A 16,121-nucleotide genomic window follows, 5' to 3' on the forward strand; every position below is an offset into this window, starting at 1 on the left:
TGAATAAAAAGTGCTGCTCTAGTGTGATGTGCATCTGTCCACAGGGGGCGCCGTCAGCTCCACTGGACACCACAGTTTTGTAACGCGGAAGTCAGCGGATTTGTTTCTTTTATTCAGTCGTTTTTAGATGAATATTGTGATTTAAAATGTGTAAATTATAACAGAATGATCCACAGAGATGAGAACCATAGAGACTCAATGGAGCTGGTTTAAAGTCATAAATCCTCAGGGACATATTTAAACAGTTTGTGGCGTTTCTCACCGGTGAACTTGAGCGCGGTGATGGAGGACGAGTGGTCGTCCAGAGTCTGTACGAGGCTGTAGTCTGAGTCCAGGACGTGGATCAGACGATCTCTGCTCCCGGAGCCCAGAAAAGTCACACCTGAAAATAAAAACAAACAACAGGGTTCAGTCCAGAAGGTTCAGGAGAAAGAGGGAAAAGAAAAGTTCAACAAAATGTGGTGGAAAATGTGAAAACAGTGAAGAAAATATGTACAGAACCTAAAAGACATTTATTATGAGAGGGGGAGGAGGAGGAGGAGGAGGGAGAGAGGAGGAACAGCAGAGGGAGGGAGAGAGGGGGAGATGGAGAGGAGTGAGAAAAAGAGAAAGAGGGGAAAGAGAGAAGTGGAGGGAGAGAGAGGAAGGGAGACAGAGAGAGAGAGAGAGAGAGAGGAGAGAGGGGGGAGAGAGAGAGGAGAGAGGGGGGAGAGAGAGAGGAGAGAGGAGAGAGGGGGGGAGAGAGAGACAGAAAGGGGAGAGAAAGGAAGGAAAAGAGAGACAGAGTAAAGAGCAAGAGAGAGAAGAGAGAGAGGAAGAGGAGAGAGAGAGAGGAGTGAGAGAGGGCAGAGAGAGAGGGTTAAGAGAGGGAGGCTGGGAGAGAGGGGAGAAGAGAGAAAGAAACAAGGTTGTCAAAAGTATTGAAAATCAGATAAGAAAAGTCACATTCACAGACAGAAAACAAGGGGGAAAAGAAAAGAAAGTTTGACCATTTAATGCTGAAAATATCATTCTATTGTCTAAAGAAAAAGTGTTTTTATTATTATTGTAGTATCAGAAATTAGAGTATTACACATTTATTAGGTAAACATCATTCTTCATGTTTTGACAAAAGAAAAAAAATCTGGAAATCATTTAAAATCATCATCAAACAATTAAAGCCTGAACATTTAAGAAAAACTGGGGAATGAGTTTGAGTTTGTCTTTTCTCCAGTGTGTTGTGTTTTTATTATAACAAGACGAGTTTATTTGTGCAGAACAAACTTTATGAACAAACTTTATGAACAAACGCTCCATAAAGTGATTCAAAGACAAAAAACACAATACAACAAAGAAAACAAAGAATCAGCATCAAATTAATATTAAAAGAGAAACAAAGCACCAGGACTAAAGCAGGACTGAACCAGGACTAAACCAGGACTGAACCAGGACTAAACCAGGACTAAACCAGGACTAAAGCAGGACTAAACCAGGACCAAACCAGGACTAAAGCAGGACTAAAGCAGGACTAAACCAGGACTAAAGCAGGACTAAACCAGGACTAAACCAGGACTAAACCAGGACTAAAGCAGGACTAAACCAGGACTAAAACCAGGACTAAACCAGGACTAAACCAGGACTAAAACCAGGACTAAACAAAGACTGAACCAGGACTGAACCAGGACTAAACCAGGACTGAACCAGGACTAAAACCAGGACTAAACCAGGACTAAACCAGGACTTCTTCCTAAAGATGAGACAGACCTCGACTTTGACCGTGTTTAAATCCAGACTCTGTTTATCTGAATGTGACTGAAATGTTTTTATTCTGCACTTTTCTCTTTTCATCTTCACTTTATGCTGATTATTTATGTGTTGATTTGTTGTATTGTGATTTTAACGTCTTTCTTCTTCTGTAAAACACTTTTGAATGACTCTGTGGACTGTTTGTTCTGTACAAATTGCCTGTTGTTGTTTTTCTGTCTCATTTTGTCCTTTCTCCGTTTCAGACTGTGACCTGTGTCTGTTTGGCCGAACTCCAGACACAGGATCTCAGCTTCATGGGCCTCCACTTTAAGAATCTGCTCCATCCTGCTCAGGTCATGAACTCTGCGGAAAATAAGACACAGACAACATTAAATCACTAACGTCTTTACTTATACGGTGGAGATAAACGCGTCTGTTATCGATCAAACGTATAAACACATGGATATAATTCAATTCAATCCAAGTTTATTTCTACAGCACATTTAAAACAACGTCAGCTGATCAAAGTCCTCCACAAAAAGGCAACGAGAAACAAATACCGTATTTTCTGGACTATAAGACGCACGTTTTTTTTAATAGTTTCATAGCTGAGGGTGTGACTTATATGTGAAATTATGATTCCGACGATGAAGAATTCAGTGGATTTATTGATTTTTGTGAGATCCAGAGTAAACTCGTTGTTTTTTCTGCATTATTTATCTGATTAACTGTTAATATCTTACGTTAACAAACCAGACACGTGTTCAGTTCTGTCTGTGCTTCAGCTCACATGTTTCAAACTCAAGGCCCGGGGACCAAATGCGGCCCGCCATGTCATTTTATGTGGCCCGCAATAAGGTGAATTTAAATGTATGTCATGTTAAAAATGTCAGTTTATCAGGAGTTACGCAGTTACACAGACATATTTTTTATATGTTTGATGATTGTCTGATTGTAGCTGAATAAATATAAATGTGTTACGTTAGCGTTAGCGTGATGTACTGATATTCAGCCTGTTGTTCCACATTTTATTATTATTATTATAACTTGACTTTAAAGATAAAATGTCTGTTCTTGGTCTCGGATTTTGTAAAATAAATTTCCCACAAAAATGCGACTTATATGTGTTTTTTTCTTCATTATGATGCATTTTTTGGCTCGTGCGACTTATACTACGGAAAATACACTACGCAGATAACACGACGCACAGGAAAAGACCAACAAAACACCCAGATGCCCTGTCCAGCTTGTGTTAAATGCCAGGGAGAAGAGGCGGGTTTTCAGTCTGGTCTTAAACTGCGTTAAAGCTGAGAGAGGTGCATTATGGGCGACGGCAGCTCAGTTGGTAGTGAGTTGGAGCCTTGAAGATGGAAAAGCTCGATAGAAAAATGTGTCCGTTTACAATTTACGTAACTTTTCTGATGATCTTTTTCACATTGTGCCGATAAATGCATTTATTTAAAAAAAAATAACATGCATTCTTACTGTTAGCGGGCTTGCCTCTCCATATATCTGGCCTGTAACTTGGTCTAGTGTCTCCATTGTGATAGATAACTTTAATGCCATATGGAGGAACATTCCAGGCAAGGGAATAACATCTCCAATCGCGATATTAAGCAGGATTAAGGCTTAGTAACTACTTAATTACAACGCTAACTGCTAATGCTAACCACTTATCGGTACGTGTTTGTAAAGAGCGTATTACCTCAGAACGCCGTTGCGGTCTCCAGACGCGAGGTGCTTTCCATCCGGACGGACAGAGATAACCCGGATGCCCGTTCTGTTCTCTGCGCTCGGCCCTTCTCCGGTTTTATCTGGAGTAGCAGTTGCAGTACTTTCTGAATCCACCAGGGGAGCCGTGTTTTCATCAATATACAGTATGTTCAGGAGGTTCTGTAAAAGAAAAATCAACGTTTGTCACTGTCAGACAATTAGCAAAACATCACGACACAACAACAACAACAACAACACGACGACGGCTACAGTCTACACTTACAGCTCCATCGACTCTGGCTTCAATTCACTTTCTATTGAAAAACTGTGTCCTCTCTCTGTACCTGCTGCTGTCAGACTCGTCATGTTGGTCTTAAATGTTCGTATTAACTCGCTCTACATGATCCTGGGGTTAATTTTTTTTTTTTTAGGTATTTTGAGTTTATTTTTTTATTTTTATTTTACTTTTAGTTATTTTGAGGTTTTGATTTTTTTTTTATTTTAAGGGTTTTTATTTGTTATTTTTATTATATTTTTTAAGTTATTTTGAGTATTTATTTATTTATTTATTTTTATTATTATTTTGAGTTTTTTTTTGTTTGTTTTTTAATTATTTGGATTTGTAATTTTTTTTTATTTTGAGTGTATATATATATTTTTTTACTGTGTCCTCTCTCTGTCTCTGCTGCTGTCAGACTCGTCATTTTGGTCTTAAATGTTCGTATTAACCCTCTACATGATCCCGTGGTTAATTTTTTTTTTTTTTTTTAGGTATTTTGAGTTTATTATTATTTTTTTATTTTATTTTTAGTTATTTTGAGGTTCTTATTTTATTTTTTTATTTTAAGGGTTTTTTGTTTGTTATTTTTATTATAATTTTTAAGTTATTTTGAGTTGTTTTTTTTAATTTTCTTTCTTTTTATTATTATTTTGAGTTTTTTTTGTTTGTTTTTTAAAAATTTTGATTTTTTTTTTTGGTTTTGTTATTTTGAGTGTATTTTTTGTTTTTTTAAACTGTCCCGTCTCTCTGTCTCTGCTGCTTCAGACTCATTTTGGTCTTAAATGTTCGTATTAACCCTCTACATGATCCTGGGGTTCAATTTTTTTTTTTTTTAGGTATTTTGAGTTTATTTTTTTATTTTATTTTTTGTTATTTTGAGGTTTTTATTTTATTTTTTTATTTTGAGGGGTTTTTGTTTTTTATTTTTATTATATTTTTTAAGTTATTTTGAGTTTTGTTTTTTTTCTTTCTTTTTTTTTTTAACTGTGTCCTCTCTCTGTCTCTGCTGCTGATTCGTCATTTTGGTCTTAAATGTTCGTATTAACCCTCTACATGATCCTGGAGTTTTTATTTCACTATTGTGTCTGTAAATCAAGATCTGAACATTAATAACAGACAAATCAGGCGCCTTCTTTCCCCTGAGGTCGCTCTTGTTAGCGTTAGCAACAGGTTTGATTGACAGCGTTGCTAAGCGCGACGTAGAAGAGACGTGAACCTTCAACAGCCTCAACGAGCTTCATTTGACTGGAGCTGAACGTTAAGGGTGACGTCACACTCACTCAGCCCACTTCTTTACACAGTTTATGGTTTCACCGCAGCAGCAGAACCATCAGCCTTCACATCCTCTCCACCTCCTCCTTCACCATCATTTACTAAACAAATCCATCAAATCTCCCCCATTTCAAAGATGCACGATGTAGCTTTTGTCTTTAGAGTAAAAAATTTAACTTATCAATCTCAATGAGACCCCAACAATCCAAGTTACAGGTCAGATCTGTGGAGAGGCGAGCCCGCGGTAAGCTTGCACGCTTTACACGCTATTTTAAGCAATAAAAACTGTAATGGAGCACGTACAAAACACGAGCGGAACTGTCCTGGCAAAGCAATAAAATCTCCATGCCGATCCTCCACTAGAGAAGTTCCGTAATGCTCCTTTAAAACCGTAAAACACTTACATTAGTGACGAGGTTTTTCGACTTGAGAGGAGCTTGAACTGAATCGTCGATGTGCCACATTCGAACCGTGTTGTCGGCGGAGCAGCTGAAGAAGGAACCTGACGACAAACCGGGCTGACACGGAACATCTGGGAACATCTGGGAACAAACAGGAAGAGGAATATTAAGTATCTGTGAGTAACACGGCACGAGCAAACCGACGTATTAAACTGTTTGAGTTAATCTACCGAGACGACAAAGCAGCGTAGAGATGTCGAGATGGATTTTCGTGCCGCATGTGTCTGGAGCAAAGGCTGTTTATGTAAATTTCAGTTTTAGGGAGAATAAAGTTTCCCCGACACATTTATGCCACACATCAGCATCTGTGCATTAGAGCTGCAGTTTGTGCGTTTTATTTCTCAGTCGGGTCGAGGGTTAACGTGGGATATTTTGGTGAAGTCTGGGGCCTGGGGCAGGGTGAGGATCTGGGCCTCTGGAGAACAGCATTCTTAGCATTTTTGATGTATATTTATAATAAAAATACAGTTTATTTATATAAGACTTTTCAAGACCTCAACTATTTCTGGTTTGGACTTGGTTTGGACCTGGTTTGGACCTGGTTTGGACCTGGTTTGGACCTGGTTTGGACCTGGTTTGGGCCTGGTTTGGACCTAGTTTGGACCTGGTTTGGACCTGGTTGGACTTGGTTGGACTTGGTTTGGACTTGGTTTGGACTTGGTTTGGACTTGGTTTGGACCTGGTTTGGACCTGGTTTGGACCTGGTTCAGACTTGGCTCGGACCTGGCTCGGGCCTCGTTTAGACCTCATTTAGACCTCGTTTAGTCCTGCTTTAGTCCTGGTTTAGACCTGGTTTAGACCTGATTTAGGCCTGGTTTATACCTGGTTTATACCTGGTTTAGACCCAGTTTAGACCCAGTTTGGACCCAGTTTGGACCCAGTTTAGACCCAGTTTAGACCCAGTTTAGACCCAGTTTAGACCCAGATTAGACCCAGATTAGACCCAGATTAGACCCAGTTTAGACCCAGTTTAGACCCAGTTTGGACCCAGTTTGGACCCAGTTTGGACCCAGTTTAGACCCAGTTTAGACCCAGATTAGACCCAGTTTAGACCCAGATTAGACCCAGTTTAGACCCAGTTTAGACCTAGTTTAGACCCGGTTTAGACCCGGTTTAGACCCGGTGTAGACCCGGTGTAGACCCGGTGTAGACCCGGTGTAGACCCGGTGTAGACCCGGTTTAGACCCGGTTTAGACCCGGTGTAGACCCGGTGTAGACCCGGTGTAGACCCAGTGTAGACCCAGTGTAGACCCGGTGTAGACCCGGTGTAGACCCAGTTTAGACCCGGTGTAGACCCGGTGTAGACCCGGTTTAGACCCAGTTTAGACCCAGTATCTTAGGTGATATTTTGTATACAATCATATTCATTATCACAGTAGTATGATCTGATGTAGTTACCTGCAGGTCCCAGACGCAGGCGCTGTGGTACAGGGCACAGTGAACCCTCTCCACTCTGTTCACGTCCCTCAGGTCCCACACAAACACACTGTGGTCACTGTACACGCAACTGAGCCAGCTGCTAACAGGGTCAAAGGTCACCGCCACAGCATCAGGATAACGGGCGTCTGTACTGGAGCTGTGAGGACTGTTCAGGGACACAGTCAGACCACGTACGTTTTATAATATACAACATACACTACTGTAAAAAAAATACATAATGACTGAAGTACCTTTGCGTATTTTAGGTTTATTCGTTTAGCCTACTCTGAAATAAGTTAATATTCTTCATTGTATGTCACTCACCTTTGGGTTTGTGGGCGGGGCAAGGTGCAGACGAAGCTCAGGTCTGCGGAGCTGAAGACTCTGACTGTGCCGTCGGAACAACCGCAGAAAACGAGGTCCTCCGAGACGCACAGGGAGTGAGCAGCACCTGTCTGAGGGTCAGCACCAAGAGAATCAGTCAGTGTTTACGTACGGAGCCGTTTACGATACGTGCTTAGCTGCTAGCATGTTAGCCACGCCCATTTATATACACACAGCCGATGATTTATGAAACAAAAACTGGCAGAAGTTCAGCGTCTTGAGGCATCTACATTAGTTAATAGAGATTTAAACAATATCTAAATCTCTAAGGATGATTTTTTTTCTCGATATTTTGTGGAAGCAACAAAACAAAATTATGAAAATGATGCTTTTTCCTTTAAAAAATCCTCGACAAAACTGTTAGAAATCCCCCAAAATCCCCCAAAATAAGCTTCAAGTGCTTAATACCAGTGATTTTTTCATAATCTGCATTGAAACTGAGCATTACATCGTGGTCTATGTCTGATTTTTTAGCAAAGACACTTGTAATTCGTGTAATATGTGACTTTTCTATGGGAGGGTCTGACATCTGCCTGGAATGTTCCACAGTATAGTATTAAACCCGTCTAATTACACAAAGACAAGCAAGTGACAGCATCAGGTGAAGTTACAGGTCAGATCTGTGGAGAGGAGACCCCGCTGACAGTAGAACGCAGTTTTTCAAGGTATTTTTGAGCAAGAAAAATGCCTGAAGAATCGCAAAAAGTGTCAGATTAATCCTGTGTGATACCAGAAAAGTTACACAGTGAAACTTTAACTTGACCCGTTCTCACTCACCCTCAGGTCGACCCATCTGTCCAGCGTCCTGTGGTGGCTGAACTCACAGAGGAGGCCGGACGAGGTGATGCAGAAGGCGGAGTCAGACTTTAAGCCACGCCCACACGCCACCGCACTGAAGAAGTTATTCCTGAGCTCGCCCAGTAAACCCGAGCGTCCGAGCAGAGGGACCGGAGCACTGGACTGAGAAGAAATACGAATGTTTGGACTGGGTTTGGACCGGGTTTGGACCGGGTTTAGTCCTGGTTTAGTCCTGATTTAGTCCTGGTTTAGTCCTGGTTTAGACCTGGTTTAGACCTGGTTTAGACCTGGTTTAGACCTGGTTTAGACCTGGTTTAGACCTGGTTTAGACCTGGTTTAGATCTGTTTTAGACCTGATTTAGACCTGATTTAGTCCTGGTTTAGACCTGGTTTAGTCCTGGTTTAGTCCTGGTTTAGACCTGGTTTAGACCTGGTTCAGACCTGATTTAGACCTGGTTTAGACCTGGTTTAGACCTGGTTTAGACCTGGTTTAGACCTGGTTTAGACCTGGTTTAGACCTGGTTCCGACCTGATTTAGACCTGGTTTAGACCTGGTTTGGACCTGGTTTAGACCTGGTTCAGACCTGATTTAGTCCTGGTTTAGACATAGTTTAGATCTGGTTTAGACCTGAAGGATTTGATTGATTGTTTTGTGATTGTTTTGGATCGAAAACCCGAACAGACACAAGGAGAACATGCAAACTCCACACAGACGGGCTCAAGCGACGTGGGAATCAAACCTGGAACCTTCTCGCTGTGAAACAAACACCGCCATCGATTCATTCATTATTTATTTATTGGAAAAACATCAGTGAAACAAAATTCAAGTCCATTTTTTTCACTGTGCAGCTACAAAACCGACGCTGTTCATGTTTCGAGAGCGGGATTCGAACCTTAAACCTCCAATAACTCTTAACTAATCCATCCATTCGAGTTTATTTTGACTTTATCCCGTCGCTACACGAACATTTTAAACCGATTTAAAACTCAAACAGACCGGAGCGTTTTCCCACAGCTCCTCTGCAGCCCCTCGGAACGACGCCTCATACATTATGTACCAACTCTACGAGAACAATAAGGGAAAAAATGACCCATTTTTACGGCTTTTGTCCGCCGGCGGTACTGGTTAATTTAACTAAACGTTTCCATGGTAACAAGTGTCCACAACTTCGCCTGCGGGGCTGAAAGCTACGACGCAATTAACCGCCGAAGAGCCAGGAAACGGGAGCGCGGTTCTGTGAAGGTCGTGTTTAGATAATGAGACAGTGACATAATACAAAATGGAGGTTTGTGTTGAAGTTAACGTGCTGTAATTATCGTTTCTGGAAAAAAAAAACAGAAAGTAATAACAGGAATATTTACGTTTGCATTAAAAATGAGCTAAAGTGAAGCATCTGACTGTGATTTTAAGGATTTGTAAAGACTTAAAATGTGTTACAAATTTAAAATAGTGTCCGGAAACCAAGAGAATCAGTCGGTGTTTACGTACGGAGCCGTTTACGATACGTGCTTAGCTGCTAGCATGTTAGCCACGCCCATTTATACACACAGACTATGATTTATGAAACAAAAACTGGCAGTTTATCATTTATCCTCCAGTTTATCAGTTTATCCTCCCGTTCATCAGTTTATCCTCCCGTTTATCCTCCCGTTCATCCTCCTGTTTATCAGTTTATCCTCCCGTTCATCCTCCCGTTTATCCTCCCGTTTATCCTCCCGTTTATCCTCCCGTTTATCCTCCTGTTTATCAGTTTATCCTCCCGTTCATCAGTTTATCCTCCCGTTTATCCTCCCGTTTATCAGTTTATCCTCCCGTTTATCAGTTTATCCTCCCGTTTATCAGTTTATCCTCCCGTTTATCCTCCTGTTTATCAGTTTATCCTCCCGTTTATCCTCCCGTTCATCAGTTCATCCTCCCGTTCATCCTCCCGTTCATCCTCCCGTTCATCCTCCCGTTCATCCTCCCGTTCATCCTCCCGTTCATCCTCCCGTTCATCCTCCCGTTCATCCTCCCGTTCATCAGTTCATCCTCCCGTTCATCCTCCCGTTCATCCTCCCGTTCATCCTCCCGTTCATCCTCCCGTTTATCAGTTCATCCTCCCGTTCATCCTCCCGTTCATCCTCCCGTTCATCCTCCCGTTCATCCGTTCATCCTCCCGTTCATCCTCCCGTTTATCAGTTCATCCTCCCGTTCATCCTCCCGTTCATCCTCCCGTTCATCCGTTCATCCTCCCGTGTTCCTGTTTTTCGACACATCCTCCGGCTCCGAACTTCCCCCTTTTTTACATTTTTCTTTTCAATAAACCCGGTTAATCTGCATCTTTGCGCCTCTTTACGTCCGCGCTTCCTTCTCTCGTTTTATCTTCTTAATCGCTGATACTCTGAGGATTCGGCAGCGTCGCGTCGTCATTTAGCTGAAAAAAATCCGCCGCTCTGGTGCGACGTGCATCTGTCCACAGGGGGCGCCATTTTGTTGCGATGACGTTTACGGCAACGTCAGCTCCTATTGGACACCGCAGTTTTCTAACGCGGACGTCAACGGATTTGTTTCTTTTACTCGTTTTAGATGAATATTGTGATTTAAAATGTGTAAATTATAACAGAACGATCCACAGAGATGAGAACCATAAAGACACAAGCTCAAAATGCGGATGATTTAAAGATCCTGTCACCAATTCCTCCGTTACGTGTCTCGCTCTTGAGCTCAAAATGTGTCCTGAACCTAATTATCAAGCGTTTTATTGCCCGGTAATCAGAAGTGCACAGTTAGCATGCTAGTTCTCTGGTCTCTGTTCTGAAAAGTGCTTATAAACTCATCATGGTGAATACTTAAGGTGGTCTGAATGCATAAAATAAGTGAGGAGTGACTTTGGACGACTGTAAACTGTTTAAAATGAACTAATTCTGTTTTTTTTTAAATGTTTTTAAGACGTAAAAATCCGGTACAGCGGCTTTAAAGTTTAGATTTTAAACTGTTAAACTTCCCGTAAATAAGAGGAATTACATTTATTTTACAGTTTGGTTTTAATTTAAGATATTTACTTTTCTCAAATCGCCCAGAAACAAACAAAGACGCCATTTGAAACAGTCGTAGTTTTTTTTTTTTTTTTTTTACCTTGTTGCTTTTGCACTGATCCAAATACCAGAATTTAATATGTCGGTTGCCCACGGTGACGAAGTGCGAGCCGTCCTCAGAGAACGACACTCCGGTCACTTTGCTGGACACTTTGTTTGCAGCCAGCACGACGTTTTTCTGTAACAAGCCGGAAAAATGTGTTTATTTATAACTCGAGTGAAATGAGTGAAAGGCAGAAAAACAAACAAACATTACACAAAATGGACTTTTATGAGATTTAAACGTCGTTATGGCGCCGTCACATCCTCAAAAAACAGACCTGGAGTTGCGTTGTTTCAGTCTGTAACATCTCCAACGCTCAAAACGCTCTGTTCCACCTTGTGATGTCATCAAGTGGTAGTTTTCAAGTTATTTTTTACCTTTAGTTCAGTTGTAGATTTGCAATTCCAGAAGCTGAAATGATCCAAGTGATTCTATAAATGAAGGTGTGTGGAGTTTAAAAACACAGCGGAGCACTTCCTGTATCGCCACACGATGACATCACAAGGTGGAACAGAGTGTTTTCAGTTTGAGAGGAGAACTAAAAGCCTAAATGTGCAGGTTTGTTTGTGCGTTAAACGTGTGAATGACGTTAGAACAGATCAGAAAATAGTGTAATATGATCCTTTTAAAATTGAAAAAGTAGAAAACTATTAAATCAAAACTGTAGTCGTGTTTGGTTTTGGTGTTTTCGGAGGCGGAGACTTGAATCTGCGTCTCCGTGTTTAAAGTCTGACCTTCCACGCCCACACGTTCACCATCATGTCGTGCTGGTTCCCCACACTGACGACGTGTTTCCCGTTCGGTGAAAAGGCCACGCAGGAAACTCCATATTTGTGCGTCTGCAGCTCGGCCACCTGATGGCGCCGTGCCACGTCCCACAGCCGCACGGAAGGTAAGTGTCCAGACTGCAGGGACAGGAGGGACAGAGAGGGACAGGAGGGGCAGGGAGGGACAGAAGGGGCAGGAGGGACAGGAGGGACAGGAGGACAGAGAGGGATAAAGAGGGACAGGAGGGACAGGGAGGGACAGAGAGGGACAGAGAGGGACAGGAGGGACAGGGGGGACAGGGAGGGACAGGAGGGACAGGAGGGACAGGAGGGACGAGGAGGGACAGGAGGGACAGGGAGGGATAGGGAGGGACAGAGAGGGACAGGAGGGACAGGGAGGGACAGGAGGACAGAGAGGGACAGAGAGAGACAGAAGGGACAGGAGGGACAGAGAGAGACAGGAGGGACAGAAAGAGACAGAAGGGACAGGGAGGGACAGGAGGGACAGGGAGGGACAGAGAGAGACAGAAGGGACAGGAGGGACAGAGAGAGACAGAAGGGACAGGAGGGACAGAGAAGGACAGGGAGGGACAGAGAGGGACAGAGAGGGACAGAGAGGGACAGAGAGGGACAGGAGGACAGAGAGGGACAAGAGGGATAGGGAGGGACAGGAGGGACAGTGAGGGACAGGGAGGGACAGGAGGGACAAGGTGGGACAAGGTGGGACAGGGGGGGACAGGAGGGGACAGGAGGGGCAGGAGGGACAAGGTGGGACAGGGGGGGACAGGAGGGGACAGGAGGGGCAGGAGGGACAAGGTGGGACAGGGGGGGACAGGAGGGACAGAGAGGGACAGGAGGGACAGGGAAAAATAAAATCAATGTGTTACGTTAGCGTGATGTACTGATATTCAGCCTGTTGTTCATTTTATTATTATTATTATAACTTGACTTTAAAGATAAAATGTCTCTTGGTCTCAGACTTTGTAAAATAAATTTGCCCCAAAAATCCGACTTATATGTTTTTTTTCTTCATTATTATGCGTTTTTTTGCTGGTGTGACTTATACTCCAGAGCGACTTATTTTAGTCCTGGAAAATATTTTAAATCATAACCAATTCTGTAAACTGGACTTTCCAAATCTTTTCTCCATGTTCTAGTTGTTTCTTCTCGTTGAGCCTCTGAAGTTTTATTTGGACTGATTCATGTTTGAGTTTAATCTTTAATCGACTATTTTCAAGACGCCATTTTGCCGATCTGCCCCGTTTAAATCTTCAATAGTAAATTATAACCTAATGATCCATGGGTGTCAGAGATTAAACCTATAAAGCAAAAACAAGACTGATTTAAACTCCAAACTTATTTTCCACAGTGAGTTTATGACATAGACGTCTTTATACAGTCTGTGGTTTATAATCTCATTTCATGTTAACAGCTAAAAACAACTAGTATGCTAACAACACACCAGTATTTCTCCCTGATTTACAGACAATAAAAAGGCTTTAAAATTAGACACAGACAGTTTTACTTTAAAGGCACAAAACTGACTCTTGTAGCTTTAAATCGTGTTCTAATCCTGTTTCCTCCTCAAAAACAGACCTGGAGTTGTGTTTTCCTTCCTTCCTTCTTTCTTTCCTCCTTTCCTTCCTTCCTCCCTTCCTTCCTTCCTTCCTTCTTTCCTTCCTTCCTTCTTTCCTTCTGTTTCCTCCTCAAAAACAGACCTGGAGTTGTGTTTTGTTTCATTCACACATGTTTGAGTCGCACTTTATTATTCGTCTGTAACATCTCCAAAGCTCAAAACGCTCTGTTCCACCTTGTGATGTCATCAAGTGGTAGTTTTCAAGTTAACAGCTCCTTTTATCTTTAGTTCAGTAGAAATTGGCAATAATTCCACGGTTGAAATGATCCAAATGATTCTATAAATGAAGGTGTGTGGAGTTTAAAAACACAGTGGAGCACTTCCTGTATCACCACATGATGACATCACAAGGTGGAACAGAGTGTTTTCTGCCTTAAACGTGCAGATTTGTGTGTTAAAACATGTGCGAATGAAACAAAACACAACTCCAGGTCTGTTTGCGATGAGGAAACGACAAAAAAATAAAAAAATTAATAAAAAAATCAGTTCCCGTCCATTCACTTCAGTAACTTCAGTTAATTCAAATTAATTTTTAAAGAGTAAACAAACACCTCGGTCACGTTTATCCACACTGAGTCTTTAAACCCTGTCCCGCCGTGTTGAGGATTATCCCGTGACCTCTGACATCTGCACACCGTACGTTTGTCGCGAGGATCAAGAGGTCGGACGCTATTTGAGTCCTGACGCTTTTTTAATCGGGGAGCGAACCTCGAGGGGTCAAAGGCAAAAGGTGAGAGGTAAACTACGGCGCGGGGGGGGGGGGAATGGGGAGGTGTCGTATTTGGATCCTTCAACAAAAGCGACGCGTTTAAGAATTAATTTTAAAAGATTTATACGAGACAAAGTGTGACTGTTTCATGTTAAAATCTGTAAATTCCCAACCAAAACATCGTCCAAATTTGAATATTGTGCTTCTGTTTTGTAGTTTATTTTCGTATTTAGCTTAAGATAACTTTTAATAGAAGGAACTGTTGCATTCTGGGTAGCCACAAGTCTCTTTTCAGCCCAAAACGCCGCACAATCGTCACATTATTTTTGCTCTTTCAAACTTTGCTCTGCGTCGTCGTGGAAACCGTTCATCCACTTACACAGAGGCGGCTTTAATCGGCTCTGATTGGCCACGGAGGATTAAAATACAATGTGCTATTCAGACAGAGGCAAACATGAGGGGCACGGCTCAGGGTCAAGGGTCAACAGCGTATACGGGCTTTAAGTTTTATGACATAACGGGCCGGTGGTTACATTTGTGCGTGATATTAAGGAAGGAATGACAAAACCCACAATGTCGATGAAACGTTCTGCACCGACAAAGACGAAGGTTTGAACTTTGAGAGAGTTTAAACGAGAGAGAAATGTGAGAAAATGTTAACGCCTGTGTGAGAAAAGTGTATAAAGTGTGTGGTGAGGGGTTTGACAGACAAAAACAGAGAGAATAATGTAAAAAATAAAGCTGATACTTCGTGATCGTTGATACTCGTAGGATTCTGCAGCGTCGCTTCGTCATTTTGGTACAAATGAAAAAAAAAAAGTGCTGCTTTAGTGTGATGTGCATCTGTCCACAGGGGGCGCCGACAGCTACACGGCGCTTTGTTGTGATGACGTTTACGGCGACGTCAGCTCCATTGGACACCGCGGTTTTCTAATGCGGAACTCAGTGGATTTGTTTGTTTTATTAAGTCGTTTTAGATGAATATTGTGATTTAAAATGTGTAAATTATAACAGAGATGAGAACCATAGAGACACAAGCACAACAGAGCTGATTTAGTTGATACCATTTGCAAACGTAACATGGTTCCATTCAGTGGCTTTATTTAATTTTTTATTTTATTATTGTATTTTTATTTGTATTTATGTATTGTTATTATTTATGTATTTATTTTTATCATATTTTTCTTTTATATTTATTTTATTATCGTATTGTATTTGTATTTATTTATTAATTGTTATTATTTATTTATTTTTATAATATTTTTCTTTTATATTTATTTTATTTTCGTATTTTATTTGTATTTATTTATTAATTGTAATTTTTTATTGCATTTTTCTTTTTTATATATTTTCTTTTATATTTCTTTTAAATTTTTTTATTCATTTTTTGTCTTGCCCAAGGACACAACTACAGTATTACATGTTGTCATTTAAATCAAGTATTACCCAGTTCCACAGAAAAAGAATAAAACATATTTTATAAATATTTCTGAATATTTTTCTCTGTCCTGGTGCATCTGTCGTTTCTGAATCTGCTAATCTTACGTAATCCTGAAAACAGATCCAGAGATGGAGGATAAACTGTGGGCCGTGTGTTAAAGATGCACTATGTAACTTTTCTAGTGGTCTTCAGTTCTGCTTATCTGTGTAGATTTATTGCCTTGTCTGAAATGTTCCACAGTATAGAATTAAACCTGTGTATTTGTGTCTATTTCTGTAATTTAGCAGAACTGGCTGCTCGTCTCCATGGAGATAGATAAATTCAATGCCGTACAGTGAAACTTTCTTATTTTATTTTTCTCCCTGTGCACCAACTGCTGCACCTCCAGCCACGACTCC

The 16,121-nt window shown here is 41.4% G+C and overlaps 1 protein-coding gene across 1 annotated transcript in view; it reads right to left on the reverse strand.

Annotated features, from left to right (window-relative positions):
• Positions 1–16,121, reverse strand: part of LOC117392573 (mitogen-activated protein kinase-binding protein 1-like) — a 56,727-nt gene that overhangs the window by 30,300 nt on the left and 10,306 nt on the right. The window contains exons 5-13 of the mRNA XM_055232189.1: positions 11,905–12,075; positions 11,168–11,305; positions 8,032–8,214; positions 7,195–7,325; positions 6,850–7,036; positions 5,404–5,532; positions 3,431–3,618; positions 1,997–2,088; positions 263–382 (exon numbers count right to left, since the gene is read on the reverse strand). Coding sequence (XP_055088164.1) covers positions 263–382; positions 1,997–2,088; positions 3,431–3,618; positions 5,404–5,532; positions 6,850–7,036; positions 7,195–7,325; positions 8,032–8,214; positions 11,168–11,305; positions 11,905–12,075 — 1,339 coding nt within the window. The remainder of the gene's footprint in view (positions 1–262; positions 383–1,996; positions 2,089–3,430; positions 3,619–5,403; positions 5,533–6,849; positions 7,037–7,194; positions 7,326–8,031; positions 8,215–11,167; positions 11,306–11,904; positions 12,076–16,121) is intronic.

Source organism: Periophthalmus magnuspinnatus, chromosome 24, assembly GCF_009829125.3.
Source record: "Periophthalmus magnuspinnatus isolate fPerMag1 chromosome 24, fPerMag1.2.pri, whole genome shotgun sequence".
In the NCBI taxonomy this organism is placed as follows: Eukaryota; Metazoa; Chordata; class Actinopteri; order Gobiiformes; family Gobiidae; genus Periophthalmus; species Periophthalmus magnuspinnatus.